Source organism: Camelus ferus, chromosome 18, assembly GCF_009834535.1.
Source record: "Camelus ferus isolate YT-003-E chromosome 18, BCGSAC_Cfer_1.0, whole genome shotgun sequence".
NCBI classification, from domain to species: domain Eukaryota; kingdom Metazoa; phylum Chordata; class Mammalia; order Artiodactyla; family Camelidae; genus Camelus; species Camelus ferus.
The window spans coordinates 4,083,421-4,103,537 of record NC_045713.1 but is presented as its reverse complement, the minus strand read 5'-3'; the positions used below and the strand labels follow the sequence as shown (position 1 = coordinate 4,103,537).

At 53.8% G+C, this 20,117-nt stretch overlaps 1 protein-coding gene across 7 annotated transcripts in view; it reads left to right on the top strand.

Annotated features, from left to right (window-relative positions):
• GTF2IRD1 (GTF2I repeat domain containing 1) overlaps window positions 1-20,117 on the top strand; it is a 95,657-nt gene that overhangs the window by 42,116 nt on the left and 33,424 nt on the right. For 6 of the 7 annotated variants that reach the window (XM_032459515.1, XM_032459514.1, XM_032459516.1 and 3 more), the window contains 9 exons: window positions 1,720-1,903; window positions 5,850-5,875; window positions 6,842-6,950; window positions 7,925-7,962; window positions 8,435-8,515; window positions 9,136-9,225; window positions 15,394-15,441; window positions 16,152-16,217; window positions 17,186-17,369. In XM_032459515.1, coding sequence (XP_032315406.1) covers window positions 1,720-1,903; window positions 5,850-5,875; window positions 6,842-6,950; window positions 7,925-7,962; window positions 8,435-8,515; window positions 9,136-9,225; window positions 15,394-15,441; window positions 16,152-16,217; window positions 17,186-17,369 — 826 coding nt within the window. The remainder of the gene's footprint in view (window positions 1-1,719; window positions 1,904-5,849; window positions 5,876-6,841; window positions 6,951-7,924; window positions 7,963-8,434; window positions 8,516-9,135; window positions 9,226-15,393; window positions 15,442-16,151; window positions 16,218-17,185; window positions 17,370-20,117) is intronic. The other variant, XM_032459513.1, reaches the window with a different exon arrangement.

Below are 20,117 nucleotides of genomic sequence, written 5' to 3'. Positions count from 1 at the left end.
GCCAAGCAGATCCTCCGCCTAGTTCTGCCCTTTCAGCCACCAACTCTGGGCAAAGGGGCCAGCGATGGGGCTGGGGTGCAGGTGGGAAAAACAGAAAAGAGATGAGAGGGCTTCAGCCTTCAGGGAGCCTCAACGTCTCTGCCCCCTGGGGAGAGGTTGAGGCTACACAGGGGACCCAGGATTGTGCGTGGCGGCTCTGTCCTCCCCTGCCCAGCGGGCAGCGCCGGAGGGTGGGTGGGCTGGTGCTTCTGGGCACCGGATCTCCTTGCTGCTGAAAAAACAGGCCTGGCAAACCGGATGACCCTGCGGGGAGATGGATTTACGTAGACTTGAAGAACCTATCGCTCAAGTGCTGGGGCTGCGGAGGGGCTGGTGATGCTGGAGGCAGGGCAAGAAATGGTTTGACAGCTGTTGAGATTTCGAGGGTTTAATTAGACAACGAGCTAAGTGTGACTTCACAGTGGGATCTGGCTGCCAAAGCCGCCAACGCAGACCTGGGCCGTATTAACAGAAAAACAACCTTGGCCCAGGCCCCAGGGAGGGCCCAGACGGTGACTCTGCCCTACCCTGGTCTGGGCGTGGCTGCAGGGGTGTCTGGCTCTGGACTGGCCCTTATCCAGACACACACAGCCTGGGATGGCCCAAGGAGCAAGGCCAGGATGGGAAGGGGCCTGAGGAACAGCAAGGGAATGTGGATCCTGGAAGAGGTTGGAGTGATGAGGCAGCAGTGGGATGGACACTGACCCAGCTCACCTCCCAGGCCTTGGGGAGAACAGGGACCCATGAAAGTCCCACCGAGCCCATAATAGGTGCTCAAGAAGTATTTACTGAGTGAATGAGCAAAACTGAGAGCTGGGTTCTAAGTAAATGACTGAAATGGCAAAGGACCAAACCTAATGGTCTGGAAGAAAAGAGCGAGTAACCACTTCCAGAGCCTGGACCCTGTCTACGCTGTTGTTGGTAAAGCCGTCAGCTCCCAGCAGGGTCTCAGTTATGTCTCTGATGATTGAGCGGAGTGCCGGGCCCCTCCCAGAGGGATAGGGCACACCTGTACCACTGGAGGCATCTCACCAGGAGCCCCCCTTCAGCCTGGAAGCTTCTCAGCTGTTCATTCACTCTCTAACATGCAGGGAGCAGCTACTCTGTGTCCCACCCTATGTGGGTTCTAGACAGTGAACCCATGCACAGATGAATACGTTTGTAACATCAGGTCATGATAGATGGGGGATGAAGAACAAAGCAGGTGGGCTCGGGACAGATGGAGGGGGCTGTTTTAGGCAGGTGAAGTGACATTTGAGCAGACACTTGAATGGAGAGGGGAAGGGAGGGAAGGAAGTGATCTGGGAGAAGAGTGTTTGAGTAGATGGAAGAGCAGGGGCAAAGGCCCTGGGGTGGGTGGGTGCCTGGCATGTTAAGGAAGCAACAAGGAGGCTCGAGATATGGATGAGCAAGCAGAAGGGTGAAAAGAGGGAGATGAAGTCAAGGGTAATGGGGTCCTGGTCACGTAGGGCTTTGTGGGACTTTGGCCGTCTCTGAGTAAGATGGGAGCCCCATTTTTTAAGGGAGAAGTGACATATTTGGCATTTCAGGAGAATCCCTCTGGGTGCTGCGTGGCTAGAGTGGTGCCTGGGAGGCGGGAGGTGGTTGATAACCAGACACTGGGGCCCTGCATGTCGCGCGGCCTCCATCCTGCGTTCAGCCTTGCCCTTGCCCTTCCAGCGGAAGCCCTGGGCCTGGACCACATGGTCCCCGTCCCCTACAGGAAGATCGCCTGCGACCCTGAGGCCGTGGAGATTGTGGGCATCCCAGACAAGATCCCCTTCAAGCGCCCCTGTACCTACGGGGTCCCCAAGCTGAAGCGGATCCTGGAGGAGCGGCACAGCATCCACTTTATCATTAAGAGGTACGGGGTGGGGTGTAGGGGCCTGGGCTTGGGGTACAAGGGAGTCAGGGCTGCTGAATCCCCGGCACCCAGAACAGTCCCTGGTATGTGGTAGATGCCCAGTATGTGTCTGTGGAATGAATGGATGGATGGATGGAAGTGCTTGTCCAAATTTGGACTCATGATATCTGACGTTTTAGAGCTTAGGAAATAAATAGGGTAATGGGAGGGAGAAAATGATGGGGAGTGGGGAGACTTGTTTAGGGTGGTCAGGAGGCCTGTGCAAGAAAGCCCCGTTGGTTAAACCAGAGCTGAAAGGTTGAGAAAGGCGGCCAGTACTGAGATGGGCAGTGTCTGGGCAGAAGAGTTGGCCTCCATGAGCAGCCCAGGACTCCCAGGGGTGCAGGAGGGTGGGGATTGACTGAGACTGTGGGGTTGTTCTAGGGCCTTGGGAAGGACCTCTGCAGGGTTGCTGGATGCCGGGGTCTGCCAGACCCTCTGGCTGCTGGGGGAGCACGGACTCTAAGGAGTGGAAGTGGGCGACTCGTGGGGAGGCTGCTGCGGCCTTGGACCAGGCCGGCATGGTGGGTGGAGGGAGAGACGTGGCTAGATTTGAGATAGAATCTGAGCTGTGACGGGGTTTGCTGGTGAGTGGAAGTGGGGAGGGGAGTGGGGAGGCGAGGATCACCCCCATGTTCTGAGTTCATCTCGGAGACGCCAACTAACACAGAGATGCTCAGGAGATGGAATTTTCAGAGCCTCAGTTGAGATGTCAGAAGCTTGGGAGAGAGGTCTGGGTTAGAGAGAAAAATCTGAGAGTTGGCAGCGTGGGCCAGGAAGGGATCACAAGGCAGGAGAGAAATAGAGGTGAGAAGAGAAAAGGGTCCAGATGGACCTGGGGTCCCCGTGTGAGAGGTTGGGGTGAGGATGAAGAGGGCCGCCAGCTGAGGAGGGTGAGAGTGGCCAGGGAGGTGGGCGGGCATCTCACTGCCACCCAGGGAGTTCACTCTGAAAGTCAGCTCTGACCATGGGGGACTCCCACTCAGGACCCTTCATCACTCCCCAGCTCTCCTCTGTCCCCCCAGCTCTCACTGTGCCCTGGTGTCACAGCTCCCTGGGTACCACGGCTCTGGCCTGTCTGCGGCCACTGTGCCTGTTTTCGTGCCACTCTGCCTTCCCTCTTGCTTGGCTAACATCCTGCCACCTCACCTGCCTCTAAGCCTTTGCTGTGAAGCCCTTCCCTCTGCCTGGAACTGCTCCCCACCCTCCTTCCCACCTGTCTTCATCTTTCAAGGCTCACTTTTCTATCTAGAAGCCCTCCCCTATCCTCACTCAGGAGCTTCCCCCTCTGGTAGCAGGTGGTTTCTTCCCCCCATCAGCGCCCCTCCCCCACCCTCCGTCACGCTGGTCACTTGCGGCAGTGGGACCACATCTGAGCTGTCTCTTGTGCCCTCACAACCCCTACTGAGGGGTCCCACTTAAAGAATCTTTCTGGAGGTGATTTGAAATCATTTGCCCTTCTGTCAGGCAGTACCTACTGTTGTCTAGCTTAAATCTCTCCTGTTGCTGCCTAAGTCCTTTTCCTTCAGTTGATTCTTGACAGGGAGGTAGGGGGCTTGAGGAGCAGAAAACAGCAGGGGCATCCCAGTGTCCCCTTACATGCCTGACTGTGGTATTTGAGTCCTCATGTGGCTGACCCATCTCCCTCCCTCCAAACTGTAGCTCATTTAATTCTTCACCAGTATTTGCTGACCACCTCCTGCAGTCCCAGCCCTTCACTGGGTTCTGCTGAGGACTTAACAAAACAGCACAGTCCCCACCTGCCCCCCGAGGCTACTGCCAGTCATGGTGGGTGTTTACTCCTGTGGTGAGTCCAGGGAGCGTCAAAACAAGTTTCCAGGTGTAGACTCAATGGTATCTGAGCAGTAAGCCTGTAGGACTTCCTGGAGGAGGAGGCTTGGCATCAAGCAGAGTGTGCTTGAAGTCACTCGCTGCATGATACAACCTTGAATAACTAGAGTTGATGACCAGAGTCGGTAGCTGAAAGGGCAGAACCAGGAGGAGCACTTCTCTTCTGAGCCTCAGTTTCCTCATTTTTAAAAATAGGGCGATGATAATTAGTACCCCTCCTCAGGTTTTTCTCAGCATAAAATGTGGAGGCGGATATAACACACCTGACATGTAGTAGATGCTCAGTAAACACGAGTCCTTTTCCTTGGCCTCGTCTCCCTCGGATGTGAAGGAGTAGTTAAGTGCTTCAGTGCCGACAGCCTAGGTTCCAGTCCTGACCCTGCCGGTTCCCAGCTGTGTGTCCTTGGGCAAGTTACATAACTGCTCTGTGCTTCACTTTCCTCATCTATAAAATGAGGCTAATGATTGTCCATGCCTCACGGTGCTGATTGGAGACTAAATGGATGTCAGGAAGGTGTTAGAACAGAGGCTGCTTCGTTCTGAGCCCCAGTGCATTTTCTGCTGTTCCACGTCCCTGCCTCACCAGTAAGACATTTGAGATCGTCCTAATGGAAGTGAGTCAGTAGCAAAGTGCACTTAGGAAGCAGCCAGGAGGTGGAGCTTCTGCCCCAGCCCAGGTGTCTGTGGGGTGGGGGAAGGTCAGGGTGCTTTTCTACCAAAAAGGGAAGCCCCTCCACAAGCCCATGGGTCTTGTTATTAGTGGAAGAGGGAGGGGCAGAGGAAGCCGGTTTTTCCCAGAATTACTCCCCATGGCTGCTTCTCAGCCTTGGGGGACCCAGATAGAGCAGCAGGGGAACCGGGGCCTCTCAGAATAAAAACAGGACATCACGCTTGGGGTCACGCCACCCCAGTGACCCACTCTCTGCCTCCTGTTGCCTCCTGTTTCCTCTGTTTGAGTTTCCTGCTGGGCCCACATTGGGCACCAGTCAGACCCCTTGTCATGAACTCAGACAAACGGACTTCGTTTGTCCCTTGTTGCCTCTGCAGCCTGAATTTAGTGACTTAAGGGCTTAGTGACCTAAGCCCTGTCCCCTTGTCCAGCCACCTCATGGCACCCAGGCTCTGCCACAGGCCCCACAGACCAGCTGCTGGAGGCCACCCTGGTGGGGGCTGGGAGCACAGAGAGACACCAGCCCTGGAGGTAGGCGGCTGGGTGATCCCAGCCCCCTCACCAACCTTTACTCCATCCTCGTTTTCCTGGAATAAGAATTCCAGGTGTCTTATCAGGATGATTCAGGAGTCCCTGAATGGCCCCTGAGCCTCCAGCCCTCTGGCCTCCGATCCATCCTCTGTGTGTTGATGGAGCGATCTGATGGTGCCATGCCCCTCAGGGGCTCCCCATTGCCCATGGGTTAGAGACTACCTGCCTGAGCACCGCACCGAAGGCTGGTCACCTCCCACGAGACACCTCCAGCTGGCCAGGTGGAGCGCCTAGCCCTCCCCTGGGCCTTTGGCTGGAGAACCTCTCCGCTGTCCCACCTGAGCTCACCATCCCCAGAACCCCTATCTGCCTGGGCCCCCTTGGCTCCTGAGACACACATGCAGGGTCCCACATACCACCTTATGTGGCTGTGATCTGGGACAAGCTTGGCTTGTGCCATCGATAGAGAAAACTTCTCGGGAACAGGGCCTGTTGCTGAGACACAGGCGGTGTTGGGTAAAAACCTACTGAACCCTGGTGGGAATGGGGTGTGTCATCTACCAGCTGTGGCCCAGGAGAGCTCAGGGCTGGAAGAGGCCCCCCGGGACGTCATGATGGGTAGGTTGGACACTCCAGGACCCCCCCAGGGGCTAGCCGATGCCTTCCTTGGCTGTGGAGAAACGGTTTTCGGGATCTGGCTCTTTGTGGTTATTTGGCTGCTCTGGACTGTGCCCTCTCCTGCCCCAATGTGTGGCCAGCCTGGTGCCCAGGTCTGCAGGTGGGACTCAAGTGACCGTCGCTATGGGGACCTGGAGGCCAGCTCCCCTCTCACACCTGTCTCTCCTCTCTCCCCAGGATGTTTGATGAGCGAATTTTCACAGGTATGTGAGGGTACCATGTAGTCCATTGTGAAGCTGCCAAGCTGATGTCCCCGAGAGGACACCGCACCCTAGGGTGGGGAGGGAGCCTGGGTGTGGCTTCTGCACCTCGAAGCAGACACGGGGCTTCCAGCTTCAGGCATAGACAGACTGTTGGGCCATCCCCTCCAGACTTGGGGTGCCCTGAACGGGGAGTAATAAAGCTAACGTTTGCTGAACACTGACACGTGATAGGTACTCTTCTCAGCTGTTAGCGTATTAATTTTAATTTAATTTAGTTCTCAACAGTCCTATAAAGTCGGTTCTGTTCTTTTCCCTGAAGTCCAGCTAGTGAGCGCTGGCGCCTGGCTGCAAAGCAAAGTAACCGTAGGGCCATAACCAGCAGGCAGCCCACATCTCAGGAGGAAGAGACGGGCTTTGCCAGGTACAGCGAAGGCAGCACAGATCTTGGAACGGGACATATGTGGGTCCCAGTACCGGCCCTACCTCCCACTAGCTTTGTGAACTTGAGCAGGATCATATGTGCCTCAGTTTCCACATCTGTGAAATGGGGGTGGTAAGAGCACTGTCCTGTGGATTCCTAGGATAACTCAGTGAGAGAACAGTCCCCTGGTACAGCCTTGGGGGAGACTCGGCCCCTTTCCCAAGGGCTCTCTCATCCCCAATAGCGTATGTGAGGTCAGGATGGTCATTTTTGGCTTCTTCCTCCTGCCCAGTCCTCTCAGATCTCTGGCATCCTCTGGTACTGGGACCCTTATTCCTTGTCCCAGGGGAGGCATCTCTTCCTAAGACCCCCTTCCTGGCTTGGCTGAACATGGAGGCCACAAGAAGGGGGGGCAGAGGCCAGACCACACCTGAGGGGTGCCCCTAGGAGCTTCCCACTGAGTCCCTTGCCAGGTGCCCCACAGGAAGAGGAGGCTGGGGAGCCTTCACCCCGACCTCCCTGTCCCTCCCCGGCTCTCCCCTCAGGGAACAAGTTTACCAAAGACCCCACGAAGCTGGAGCCAGCCAGCCCGCCAGAGGATGCCTCTGCAGAGGTCTCCCGTGCTGCCGTCCTGGACCTGGCTGGGACTGCTCGGTAAGGCCACGGCCCAGCTCTACCCCAGCTCTGGGCTGAGGTGGTATTACCTGCAGGGAGGAGCAAGGCCGAGGCTGGCCAGAGGATGCTGTGCCCTGCATCTCCCTCCACCTGGATACCCCGCACAGGCACAGGGTCATCCCGCACAGACTCCCATGTGCCTTTCCCCACTGTGGGCCAGGCAGAATCTAAAGGGAGCCCAAAAGTCCCTTCGATAGCTCAGCTGATAGAGCGGAGGACTGTAAAGGGACCTAGAAGAACAGAGACTCCACCGATTTTTCTCCACCTGGAGGATTTGTCACCCCTGGGGATGTAGCCACATGGCACCCAGTCTCAGAAGCTTTTCCTGGCACCCAGACTAGGTCAGGCATCTGCCCTGTGTATCCACAAGACCCTGCACTCAGCTCACAGTCTGTTCACCGTCCACTAGTGCCCCCAACCCAGGCTCTGGGCTCCTGGGGACCAGAGATGGGTCGTTTATCCTGGAATCTCCATGTCAAGCCCAGGCCTCCCCTGACAGTGTTCTGTGAGTGAATTGACCCATCCATCCCAGGGTCCTGCTCAGCCCACTCCCCAGCCCCCTTCCCAGACCAACTTACCCCCTCGAGGTTAGTGGTACCTACAGCTCTCAATCCCCCAACAAGCACTGATCAGACCCCTGCTGTACTAAGTCATGGGGCTCCCAGACTGGCAAGACCCAGGCCTCAGGAGCTCCCAGCTGGTGGGCAAGGCGGATACCTAGAAGTTCTCCCCAGGAGAGGGAGCAGGATCTTGGCTGGGGCAGTCAGGAGGCTGTGGTCCTGGAAGATGGGGTACCGGGAATCTTGCTCAGGGGAGTCGGGGAGGCATCCTGGGGGGGTGGGAGCAAATGTGGTTAGGGTTGTGTCTGAACTGGCAGCCACCGTGGGCCTCTGACTGCCTGGAGGGGCACGGCTGGGGCTAGTGCCATGTCATTTCTTGGCTTCTTCCCACAGGTCAGATAAGAGCAGTCTCTCCGAAGACTGTGGGCCAGGTGAGGAGCGGGACCCCGCTGCCTGTGTCTGGGGCAGGAGGGCTTCCAGCAGCCCCGCCCTGCAGCCTGGGGGAGGAGGCAGGCTCGGATCATGATCTGAGCCTGGAGTACTAAGGAATTTCCTCTGCCCACCCCGTTCCCCACCCCCACCGGCCGTAGATTGTGCTGGGAGGTGCAGAGCATGCTGGGAGCTCACTGGAGGCCTGGGAGGGGCAGGTGGGATGTGGGTGACTTTATAGGGGAGTTAGGAGACTTGGATTCTGGTATCACCACTGCCTCCTCGTGTGTCCTGGGCAATGTGGGCCTCAGTTGCCAGGTCTGTACATTGTATCTATGGCCCAGACACCAGGGCTGACATGACTTTTCCTGGTGCTACTGACAAGTCACAGACAGGAGAATGTTCTGGAATGACTCACTCTGCCCAGACAAGCTCACGTCCAAACCTGATCGGATCCCTTGTTTCCCCTCACAGGAACCTCTGGGGAGCTGGGTGGGCTGAGGCCCATCAAAATCGAGCCAGAGGATCTGGATATCATTCAGGTCACCGTCCCAGGTAAGGGCTGCCCCCGCTGCCCCCGCCTGAACATGCAGAGATCCAGCAGCTCCCAAAGCAGGACCCCTGGGCTTGCTGCAGCCACCACGGCCCCTCCCGGGCTGCCCTGGCCAGGAAGGGCTCTCCAGGCCGCTCTTTTCTCTGGTCTGATCATGAAAGCGGTGAGGCCTCAAATGTGCTTTCTACAGCCATGTCTGCCCTCTGTGCTGGGCATCAGGCCTCAGCCCCAACCCTCCCAGAGTTCCCCCTAGCCTTCACCTCTCTGGCCTGGCTTCCCTGGGATTCGGGAGGCAGAGGTGGGAGAAGGAAAGGTCATTGGAGCAAGAGGCTTTGAGTTTGACTTCAGACCTGGAACCCTCTGAGCCTCAGTTTCCACCTCTGTGAAGAGGGGTGTGTGCTTGGCCTCTGGAGGCTCCATGTGGGGTAACCATAGGGCTCCAGGCCCCTCCAGCCCCTACTGGCCTCTGGCACAGCTCATCATTAAGGCCGCCTGCCGAAGTCCAAGGTGCGGCTTCCTTAAGGGTCCTGCTCCAGGGTGTGCTGGGCTGGGGGTCCCTGACAAACTGTGACGGGGTGGGGTGGACAGAAGATGCTCTCCTCATTTGGAGCTTTGCCTCCAGACCCTTCCCCGACCTCCGAAGAAATGACAGACTCGATGCCCGGACATCTGCCCTCAGAAGATTCTGGTTATGGGATGGAGATGCTGACTGGTAAGAAGTGGGCAGGGGACCCACCTCCCTGGGATGTGATGGGTTAAGGGGTGGGCCTGGGAGCCCCCTGGCTTTTCTTAGTATTGACTGCCCTGCTCAGAGAAAACCCAGTGTATGCCTGACTCCCCTACTCAGATTGACTTCCTTTCTGAAAACTTGAAATAGGCTTTGAGTTCTATTGTGTATGGTTACTGTGTCTTTCCCAGGACTTCCCGTTTGGATAAATTTGTTAATTTTTTTCAGCAACTATTTATTGAGCACCTGCTGTGTACCAGGTCCCATGGAAAGTACTGGGGTCAGAGCAGTGAACCCAACAGACCAGAGTCCCTGCCCTGGTGGGCTAACATCCCAGTGCAGGGAGACAGACAGTAAGCAAATCAATAAGTAAAACAGCAAGTGAGATGGTGGTAAGTACTGTAGGAGACACCAAGCCAGGAGGGGAGGAGGCGGGGGCCGGAGGGGCCGGTTATTATAGGATTTGAGTGGTCAGAGAGGACCTCACTGAGAAAGTGACACTGGAGCAAAGAGCTGAAGGAGGTGTGGGCGGGAGCCATGTGGGTATCAGGACAAAGCTTTCCAGGCAGAGGGCACGGCATGTGCAAAGGCCCTGAGGTGGGCTGTGCCCAGGGTGTCCAAGGGAAAACAAGGAGGAGCAGGGTGGCTGGAGCAGAGTGAAGTGGGAAAAGGAGGTGGTGTGGTGGGTTATGCAGGGTTACACACATTAAAGGAAGGATTAGGGACTTGACTCTAAGGAGACAGGAACCAATGGGGGCGGGGGTGGCACAAATGGGAGAATCTTAACTATATTAACTCTGACCGGAAAACAGACTGCAGAGGGCAGGGGACAAAGACAGAAACAGGCTCTTGAGAATAATTTAGGCAAGAGGAGTGGTTAGCAGGTAGATAACAGCAAGGAGGATGTGGGGTTCTATGTGTTTTGTTTTTTAAACTACATTTTGGAAATGTTTAAAACCACACCAAGTCGAAAAGAATAGTTTCATGAACCTCACACACCCAACTCAGCTCCAGGCATTATCAACATACGTTGTTATAGATAAGAAATAAGAATCATTATGCGTAGTTAACGTTTTTTGAAAAGTGAGTCATTATAAAGACAGATTGTATGTAAATTACAATATAGAAGGTTTGTGGATATGATGGAATGATATTAGTACTTAAATGATTTGAGTTTGGAAAGCGCTGCAGTAAGACATGCAGGGCCAGGGCAGTTTTTTTCCCTTGCGTGTGATGTCTGCTGAGGGCTTGATTGGAGGGAAGAAGGGTGGGTATTGCTTAATGATACGGTGCAAAAGCGTAGTAGGCGTATTTAAAGATCAGTGCCAAGGGATCTCAGAATGTAATGTTCAGTGTGAAAAGTAAGTGCAGAAGGATATGGACAATATAGCATTTCTCTAAATTTGGAAATGTAAAGATAGTATGGCTAATGTTTTGGTTTTTTTTAAATCAGGTGCAAATATGACAAAATGCTAACATATATTCCTTCCGGCTGGTGGGTCCATGAGTGTTTGTTATAATATTCTGTGTGCTTTATTGCACTTTTTATTTTTTCCCCAACCAAAAATAAGCAGATGACTGGAAAAATAAATAAGAAGGCTCTCTACAGGCCCAGATGGGTGGTGCCACATTCACTGCTAACAGAATAAAGGCAGAACGTCTCTGCCCCTCATCTGCTTCCGGCTTCTCTGTCAGGGAGAATGGTCTGGAAACAGGAAAGAGTGAGGAGGACCTGGGAGTCCAGTTCAGTAAGAAGGGAGATAGAAAGACTCTGCGTTGCTGCTGTGGATAAATGCGATCTACAGCTTCTGATGCGTCTAATTTCAGACAGAAGACACCTAAGGTCCACTGTCCACAGGACGGAGAAGTCACAGTGGACAAAGATGAGCTGACCACGGAAAAGAGACTTGGAGATGAGGGTTTGCTCAAATTGCAAACAGGTAGACTGTGCCTTAGGCCCACGCACGGTTCTGGAACGGATTTCTGCATGGATGACTGTGAGCCGTTAGAAGGGACCCAGTGTGGGGTCATCCATAGCAGTGAGTCAGCTCGTACAACATCAGGATCTTGGGCTGACTCTGGGAGACCCCAGCCTCCACGTGGGGAAGGTTTCCTGTGTTGTCCTGGATGGCTCAGTCCTTCCTCGAATGCTTATCGGTTAGTTGGATAAAGGGACCTCAGGCAGCGAGATTATGCAATTTTGCAGATCCTGGGAAAGGAATGCTCAGTCCATCCAAGAATGATGTTCTCCATGGCCTTGACGGACCAGAACACTGGGCTGAAATGCACAAGGAGAATTCACAGCCTCAGGACATGTGTCAGGGGTTGCATTCCCTGGGGAGCAGTCTCCGAGATGGAGTTTAATGTGTGGGGTGTTTATTAAGGGCTGCTGTTGGGATTAACACCTATGTGAGGGAGGGGACAGAAGCACGAGGGGGAAGAGGGAGAAGTTAAACTATGATCTGGCTGCAGCAACACCCTCTGCCAACCCCATGGGGAGCTTGGGGCCAGAATGGCCCCTTGGAGCTGTTCCCACTTGATATCTTGACCTTTATACCCCCTGAACTGGATATCCTGGTCTTTACACCCCCACCTCAATCAGTCACGAGATGTGGCCACCCAGGAGAGCAGTCCTCGAAGGGCAGCTTCCCCGAGCTGCCTGCTGACCACACTCCCTGCTGTTAAGGCAAGAAGCTTTTCCTTGGAAGGGATCTGGGTAGTAAGTACATCCCAGTGCCTGCCACGGCACGAATGGATGATCGCACAAAACAGGAGACAGTAAACAAACATTTGCAGCCACATAGAAACGAGGGCTTGAACAACGGGAATCTCTTGCACCTTTTAATTGGAGAGAACTTTTGCTGAGCACATGGGGAAATGGGCACAGACTTGGTGATGGTCAGAATGTGAATTGGCAAATTGCCTTTTAGAGAAATGGGTCAGCTTGAAGAGCCAATAAAAATGAGCACCCCCAGCCCGGTACTTCCAGGAACCCAGTCCTAGGACATTGTCTGAAATGTGGACAATGTTTTCTGCACAGAGATGTTCGTGGCAATGTTAACAGTGACCATGAACAATTGGAACGAGTGGGTCCAGCTGTCAGGGAACCATTAAGGGATCCTCCTGATGGACTATTATGCAGCCACAAAAATAAGCCAAAAGGGAGAATGTAAAAGACACAAAACTGATGGTGTTTGCAACCATGTTAAAAACATAATCACTGGTTAAGAGAAAAAAAAATATCAAGAAAGTAGCTATGTCAGGCTAAGTGAGTTATCTTTTTCATTCCCTAAATCAGTGTGATGTGCTTTTAATACCTTGATAATGAAGAAAGAATATTGTCAGGCATGGGCTGGACATGACTGGAATTGGCAACAATGGTGGCGAGCCTACGTGGGGGGTTTAAGTGGACCGGAGGAGCAGGATGAGCTGACAGTGTGGCCTGGCCGCGAAGAGGTCCCATGTCACCTGGCTGCATTCACAGCAGTATTAAGAAGACGAAGGAGGTCCCAATCTGGAGACTGGGAGTTGAGGGGCCATGGGCGAGCATGGCACCACTTCTATTAGAAAGGCTTCTCCCCGCTGGTTTGCAAGATCAGGAAACAGACCCGGCAAGGCCAGTCCACCTTTCCAAGGTCGCCCAGCCTTGGGCTGAGACCCAGGTTTACTGATGCCCCGTCTAGGACTCTTTTCAAGGCCCCCACTCAAAACTGATGGATTATGGAAGTTCTGAAGTTTTCAGGACCACCATGGATTAGAGGGGAGTGAGTGTCCATGAGTGAGCCATTTCTGATTACACATGTGCCTTGTAAAATAAATGATACAAAACTATGTATCCCGTAAAGGAAGAGATCCCAGTGCCCCCGCCTCTGGCACCTACTAGTTTAGCGTCCATACTTCCTGTGTTTTGTTTTTTTTTTTACACACTTGTTTTTTTTATGAGTGCTAGCAACGTGTGTTGTTACTACTTTGTACAAATTGTTCCTCGTTTGCTCACCTGGTGCCTGGAACGTCTCCAGTCCTGTTGGCTTGTCCTTGATCATTATTTATTATGACGGTTGAGCACGGGAAAGCAGTGAGCACCTGGACAGGTTCCTTCAGGGTCAGTAGCGCGTGCCTGGGGGGAGAGTCAGGCAAGCTCCCCATGTTTGGAATTTGGGTCCCCAAAGTACACAGGCCATCTGCTGCTTTTGAAAGCACCCCTATCCCGGGAGAGAACCCAGCCCTGCTTCCTTCTGTTTCGGGCTGACCCTACAAGGGTGGCAGAAGTCTCTCCTTAGTGGCTCCTGCTTAGCAAAACTGCAGACTTGAGTTGGTTCCCTGTGGGTGGCTAGGTCTGGTCATCTCCTGCCTGGCTCCCTAGAGGAGTGCAGTGCCACCCCCAGCTTCCTGATTCCTTGTCACAAGCCCCTGCCCAGGGAAACCCTCCCTGGTGGCCCTGCTTGTCCAGCTCTGTCCCTACCGGACTCCTCTCCTCCTGTCCGCTCCCCTCTCTGTCTAGAAATGGCAAAAATGCACTCTATTCATTTGGGATCCCCCGGGAGCTGCCCTGGAGACAGGAGCACTTGTTCATTTGGGAGGAGAGCCTGGGAACAGGCAGTATGGGGTGAGAAGTGGGCCTGGAGGAGACAGCTGTCACCAGGCCTGTCACCCCTTCAGGCAGCTGAGCTGAGGGGCCTCGGGAGCGCGTGTCAGTCACCCACCTGAGTTAACGCAGCTGAGTGAGCTGGGTGCTGGGCTGGTGATCCTCCCGATCACCCTCCACCCTGGCGGAAAGCTGTTCCCGAGGCTTTGATCTCAGCCCTCATACTTGGCCACTTCTTCTCCCGCAGCGGGAATAAAGCCTCCAGGCAGAGTCAGGTGGGCCCACTTCCCTGAGGAAAGTTTAGACCAACAGCTCAGGCCTGGCCTTCCACCCTTTTAAGTCGGAGGCTGAGCATAGATGAAACCTTCCAGAACCTTCCGGCACCTCCAAACTGACCCCCAAGGCTCAGGCTTGTTTGGTGATCCCAGATGCAGGTTCACCTTCCCTCCAGCAGTGAGGGGGCCTTGACCATTGATGACTGCCAGGATCAGCCCCTTGCCCTCCAGCCCCCGATCCGCTCTGGACCAGCACCCTGCATCCCTCATCACTGAGCATCCTCTTCACCAGCTGGTGGGGGAGTAGACCTGGGCTCCGCCTGCTCCACCACTCACCAGCTCAGCCTCGTGTAGTGGGCTGAAAGGGGCTATTTAAGGGTTAGCCCTTAAATAAAAGGAGAAAAGAGTTAGCTCTGCATACGAAAGCACCTGGCAGTACATGGTGCCAGCAAGCTTCCTAAGACACAGCTCCCTTCTGGTTGTTTCAAGTGTTGAAAGTCCCTGTGCCGTCCCTCCAGCGCTGCCACAAAAGAGCCACTGCAGATGGAGGCCCTGCAGCCCTCCAGTCGAGCCTGGGCCCCACCCCACTCACCCCACTGTCCACCCTTGTATTTCATCCATTTGCAGAAAACTGTCATCCCTGAGTTTGCCGCCACCCTCCCTACACTGATTCAGCCCAGGTGTTCCCTCCTTAGCCCCTCCAAGGCCAGTCTCACCTACCCCTGTGTAGCCTGAGCCCTCACCTGCCCTGTTGTTCACTATGCCGCATCTTTGCTGCCTGTTGGACAAGCATCTGGACAAGTTGGACAAAGTTGGGTCCTTTGGGCCCAGATGAGGGCCAGTGTCACCTCGTCAGAGGCCCCTGGACCACATGTCCCTGGATTCCTTCATGCCCCCCGACCTGCCTCTCCCTTATCCCTTTATCCGACTCCGTTTTCCTTTGTGGCATCACCGCCATCTGGCTTCATGTGTTATGTCTGACATCATCCCAGGAGGACAAGGCTTTGTCTTGTTGCCATGTGTCCTCAGTGCCTAGAACAGAACTTCACACGCCAAGGAAGAAGGACAGGCAGGCGCAGGGTGGGTTCCCAGGGGGTGTAGGCCACATGTCACAGGATGCCTGGTCTCTGAAGCTGCCCTCCACCTGGAGGCAAGGGCTGGTGCCTGTACAAAACTGTGGTCCCTGATCTTATCTGGTGGTCACTATGCTCTGCTTCAGAGTCTGGGTCTGACCTGACTTTGGGGGTGCAGGAGATGATGAACGTGGCTTCCTGGTTTCCTCTTCTCTTTCAGACAAAGGCCCCAGCGAGGACCCACGGCCCGAGGAGAGGCCCGTGGAGGGTGAGGCACTGTCCACCTGCCGCATTTCACCCCAACACCCATGTCTCCTCTCCTCCCTTGCCCTTCATCTCCCTTTTGTCTCCCCAACACCCACTTTGGGGGTGGAGTCCTGTGGGCAGCCTAAGTTGGGAGGAGGTTTATAGACGTGTCTTCTTGAACTAGGAGATATGTGGTCAGAGTTCCAAGCAGCTCTTTCTTGTAGGGGAAGTTGCAGGCTTTCCTTTTTTGTGTGTTTATATACACCCTGCTTCTTTTCACAAAGGTTTTAAGACTGAGGTCTGAACCTTGTCTTCCTGAGCCTGGCGATGGGGCAACTGTTTTAACATGTCCACTGCCACCTGGTGGCGGCGTACTTAATTTGCAGGCTTAGTATTCACTCACTAGTTAAATCACTTACTGTGCTGGCCTAGAGTGTCCTTCATGTAGAAAGGCGCATGGTCCTGGTCATTCTTAGGCTTCAAAACCTCCCATTAAGGCCTGATGATGCCCTAGACCCAAGTTTCACAAGCAGGTATTTGAGTCCAGGAGTTGTGGCCCTGTGTGGGAAGGTGCCACTTCTGAGGAAATAGGTGACCTGCCACCACCACCCCTCCCTATCCCAAGGTCCCAGTGCAGGGTCATTCTTGGTACCAGCAGAGCTGGGACATGAGCTGAGAAGCGGGGTCCTGCGGTCCCTGGGGAGGCTCAGCAAACTCCCTTTTGCCTTCCAGACAGTCATGGCGACGTAATCCGGCCTCTGCGGAAGCAGGTGGAGCTGCTCTTCAACACGCGATACGGTGAGCGAGGAGCTGGACAGGATCGGGGGCGTCCGGGCCCTTCCTCCAGCTGCCCTGTTTTCAGAGGGACTTTGGGCCCAACTGCCCCTCCCCCCCAATCCATCCCAGCCGCTCTGTGAACAGGCAGAGGGAAGGGAGGGGCTGGAGGGGCTGGGACCCACTGGGAAGGGGCTGGGGCCCTACAGGGACTGCTGCCCAGGCACTTCATCAGCTCCCGGCATCCCACCTGGGGAGACTGAGGCACTGCCAGAGAACCCCACTCTCTGAAACACAGCACCTCTGCCTCTTCCATCAACATGCTTACACTCACTCACAGTCTGCCTCAGCCTCAGCTTGGAGAGGCCACTCTGTCTGCTGTAACTGCCCCTCTGTCCCCACTGACCCCCTCCTTCAGGGTCCTCTGGAGGACGCGCGTAAGATCTTTCCCACTAGAAAGACCAGGAAAGAGGATGAGGAGGCAGGGGGAAGCCTGCTCTTCATTAAGCCCCTGTGGTTGGCCAGGCCCTAGCGAGATACCTCACTCAAGTTCTATCCCATCTCACAAATTCCTGTGTCCTAGGGCCCATTTTACAGACAAGAAAAATGAGGCCTAGGGACATGACATGGCTTATCTGAGGCCCCATGGCTAGTGAGTAGCAGTACCTGGCCTGGGCATCAGATCTGCTGTCCCCACGGCGTGGTATTGGGCCACACAGGGGTGTGGCGGGGACCCTCTGGAGGGCCTTTCTGGCAGTGCAGGGCTTGGGTGAAGCTGATGCCGGGTCTCACCAGCCCTCAGTGGTTTCACCTGCACTGCCAGGGGACAGATCACGTCCCGTGTGGGCTCTGAGTCTCACCCACAGACCGGGGCTGACGGCACTTACAGAAGAGCTCCAGCACCTGCAGCCCCCATGCACACATGGTGGGTGGGAGTCGAGGGTCGTGGCATCTTAGGTCTGGGTGGCCCTACAGCAGCTGTGTCTCTGCAGCCAAGGCCATTGGCATCTCGGAGCCTGTCAAGGTGCCCTACTCCAAGTTCCTGATGTACCCAGAGGAGCTGTTTGTGGTGGGGCTGCCTGAAGGCATCTCCCTCCGCAGGCCCAACTGCTTCGGGATCGCCAAGCTCCGGAAGATCCTGGAGGCCAGCAACAGCATCCAGTTTGTCATCAAGAGGTGAGGCCTGACTAGGTCCACGGGAGCCCCTCTGGGCTGGCCCAGCACTCAGGAGCGGCGCCAAGGAGCCCTCTTCTTCAGATTGAGGAAGGCTTTTTTTTTTTTTTTAAACAGGCAGGGCATGAGATGGGGTTTGGACCCAGTTGGACAGACACAAGATTGCGCAGGCCCAGCCCAGGCCTGCCAGACCCAAAGCAACCTGATTGATGCCCTCAGTCTCAGGAGAGCAGTCCCCAGTTTGCCAGGATGTAAAATGGGAATATGCCTGTCAGCTTGATCTCTGGGCAGGCGTGTTGGTGTCCTGGGCCAGGGGGCAGCTAAGCCGAGGAAGATGCCCCATTATCCCAGGATTGGAAAACAGGAGGTGGTGACATTTTGGGTCTCTTCCGTTTCCTTGGGCATCTGGTTTTAATCAGTGAGGTCCCAGGGAGCTCTGCTGTATCCAACCTGTGTGCCCCGCTCAGGTATAAAGTCCCTCTGGAGGAGATTAAGGCAGCTACTGAATTTTTTTTAAAGATGAAGGAAGTCGTGGGGTGACCTGTTTTGTGTTTGTTGCTTCTGTGTATTACTGTGATGTCTTGTAAATTTAGGCTTGGCTTGGTTAAAAGTGATGAGAAAGAGGATTTGTTCTCCCTGGGGGAGTAGGTGACCCCCAAATTGGTAGACTCACAGTATCTTTCACGCCTAGAGTGGCAGCAGGCTGATGGGGTATGGGGCAGGGAGCTCTCTCATGGGGCCTGGTTTCCACTAGGAGAAGAAGAGAGGCTGGTGCTCCAGGAAATGCAAACAGTGGATATGTGGTTCCTTCCTTCCACAAATACATCTTGAGTGCCCACTGTGTGCCAGGAGTGATGCAGCAGCAAATGGCACTTGAGTCCTGCCCTTGAGTTGGCTGATCTCACCAAATAAAATCACAATAAAATATCAGGTAGGGATAAATGCTATAATGGAGGTTAAAGGGACAAAGAGGGGCAGGAGAACCCTGTCTATGGAGGGGACAGTGGAACAGAGACCTAATGAAACAAGCTTTGAGGCTATCTGGTGGAAGAGCATTGAAGCAGCGGGAACAGCAGGTGCAAAGGCCCTGAGGCAGGGACATACTTGTGTGTTTGAAGACTAGCAAGGGACCAGTGTGGCTGATGCAGGGTGAGCGAAAGTTTGTGAGTGACGAGGCCCAAGAGATAGCAGGAGCCAGATCGTACAGGGTCTTGGCCAGTTTAAAGAGTTTGGATTTTATTTCAGACTTAATGAGAACTCACTAGAAGGTTTTGATGAAGGTGGGCAGGGACAGAAACAGACCAGCGAGAAGGCTGTACCCCTCTCAGGGGACACAGTAGCATCTTGGCCTTGGTAAAGGTAGGGGTGGGCTGGTGAAAAGTTGTCAGATTCAGACAATGTTTTGAAGATGGGGCTGGTAGAATTTGCCGATATGTGGGATGTGGGAGGCCTGAATGACTCAAGGTTGGGGGCTGAGCAGCTGTGATGGCCATGATACCCTCTTTTGAGAAGCAGATGATGTGGGTAGAGGCTGCAGGCAAGAGTTGGGTCTGGCCTGTGTTTTCTTTGAGGTGCTCAGGGGCCTTCCAGGGAGGATGGCAGGTGGATTACAGGCCTCAACAGACCCGATGCTGAGGTCATGGTGGGGACAGAACATGAGGAACTGTCAACATTCAGGAGGGACGTAACACATGGGGGCTGCTTCCCTGGGCCATCCCCTCAAACCAGAAGCACTAGGGTGGCTCACAGTCTCCTGGGTCTGAGTCCAGCTCCTCCTGTGACTCCCCGTGACCTTGGGCAGTTTGCTCGGGGTGATGAACGGGACACACTGTACCATTTATGGGGTGACCGTGGAGGTCAAGGCTTAGCAAAGAGCCTGGCACACCGTACGTACTCAGTCAAGATGGGTGTTTTTTTGTTTTTTTTTTTTATGACAGGTTTATTGAAGTTTAATTTATATTCAGTAAAATTTACCCTTTTTAAATGTATACCTCTTTGATTTTTGGCAAACTCATATGGTCACATCACCATCAAGTTATAAAATAGTTCCATCACCCCCAAAAGCTTCCCCTTGTGCCCCTTTGTTGGTTGCCCCAGCCCCTGGCCACCACTGATCTGTTTTCTGTCATTTGCCTTTTCCAGAATGTCACAGAAATGGAATCATATAGTGTGCATCTTACTGGGTCTGGCTTCTTTCACTCAGCTTTTGAGATTCATCCATGTGGTTGTCTGTATCAGGAGTTCGTCTTTTTTTTTTTTTTTTTTTTAAAGAAAATAATGTTTTAAAAGGTGAATTTAACTGATTCCAGTTCCCTGAAAGCCAAGTGAAGAAAATGATTCAAGTAGGAAAGAGTGATTAACTTTGTCCAGGGAACAGTTGAGGTAATAGGATTAAAGACTAGTTCGGGTGATTTTATAAAAGAGGTAATTGGAGGAGAGAGATTGAGCACTAGAGTATATTTATTTTGTTATTCCTCATTTTTAAAATTAGTCAAAAATGCTATGTGGAATATTAGTGGAAAATAGCTGCTTCTCATTCATCTTACTTTAAAAAAAGGATGCATTTTGAGGTGATGTAAATGTTCTAGAATTAGAAGTATGGCTCATAAACAACTTCGTGAACATACTAAACACCACTGATCAGTATACTTTAAAAGGGTGAATTTTGTGACACGTGGATTACATCGCAATAAAGTACGTGTTTGTGTGTGTATGCATATATGTGTCAGTTTCCCAGGGCTGCCATAACAA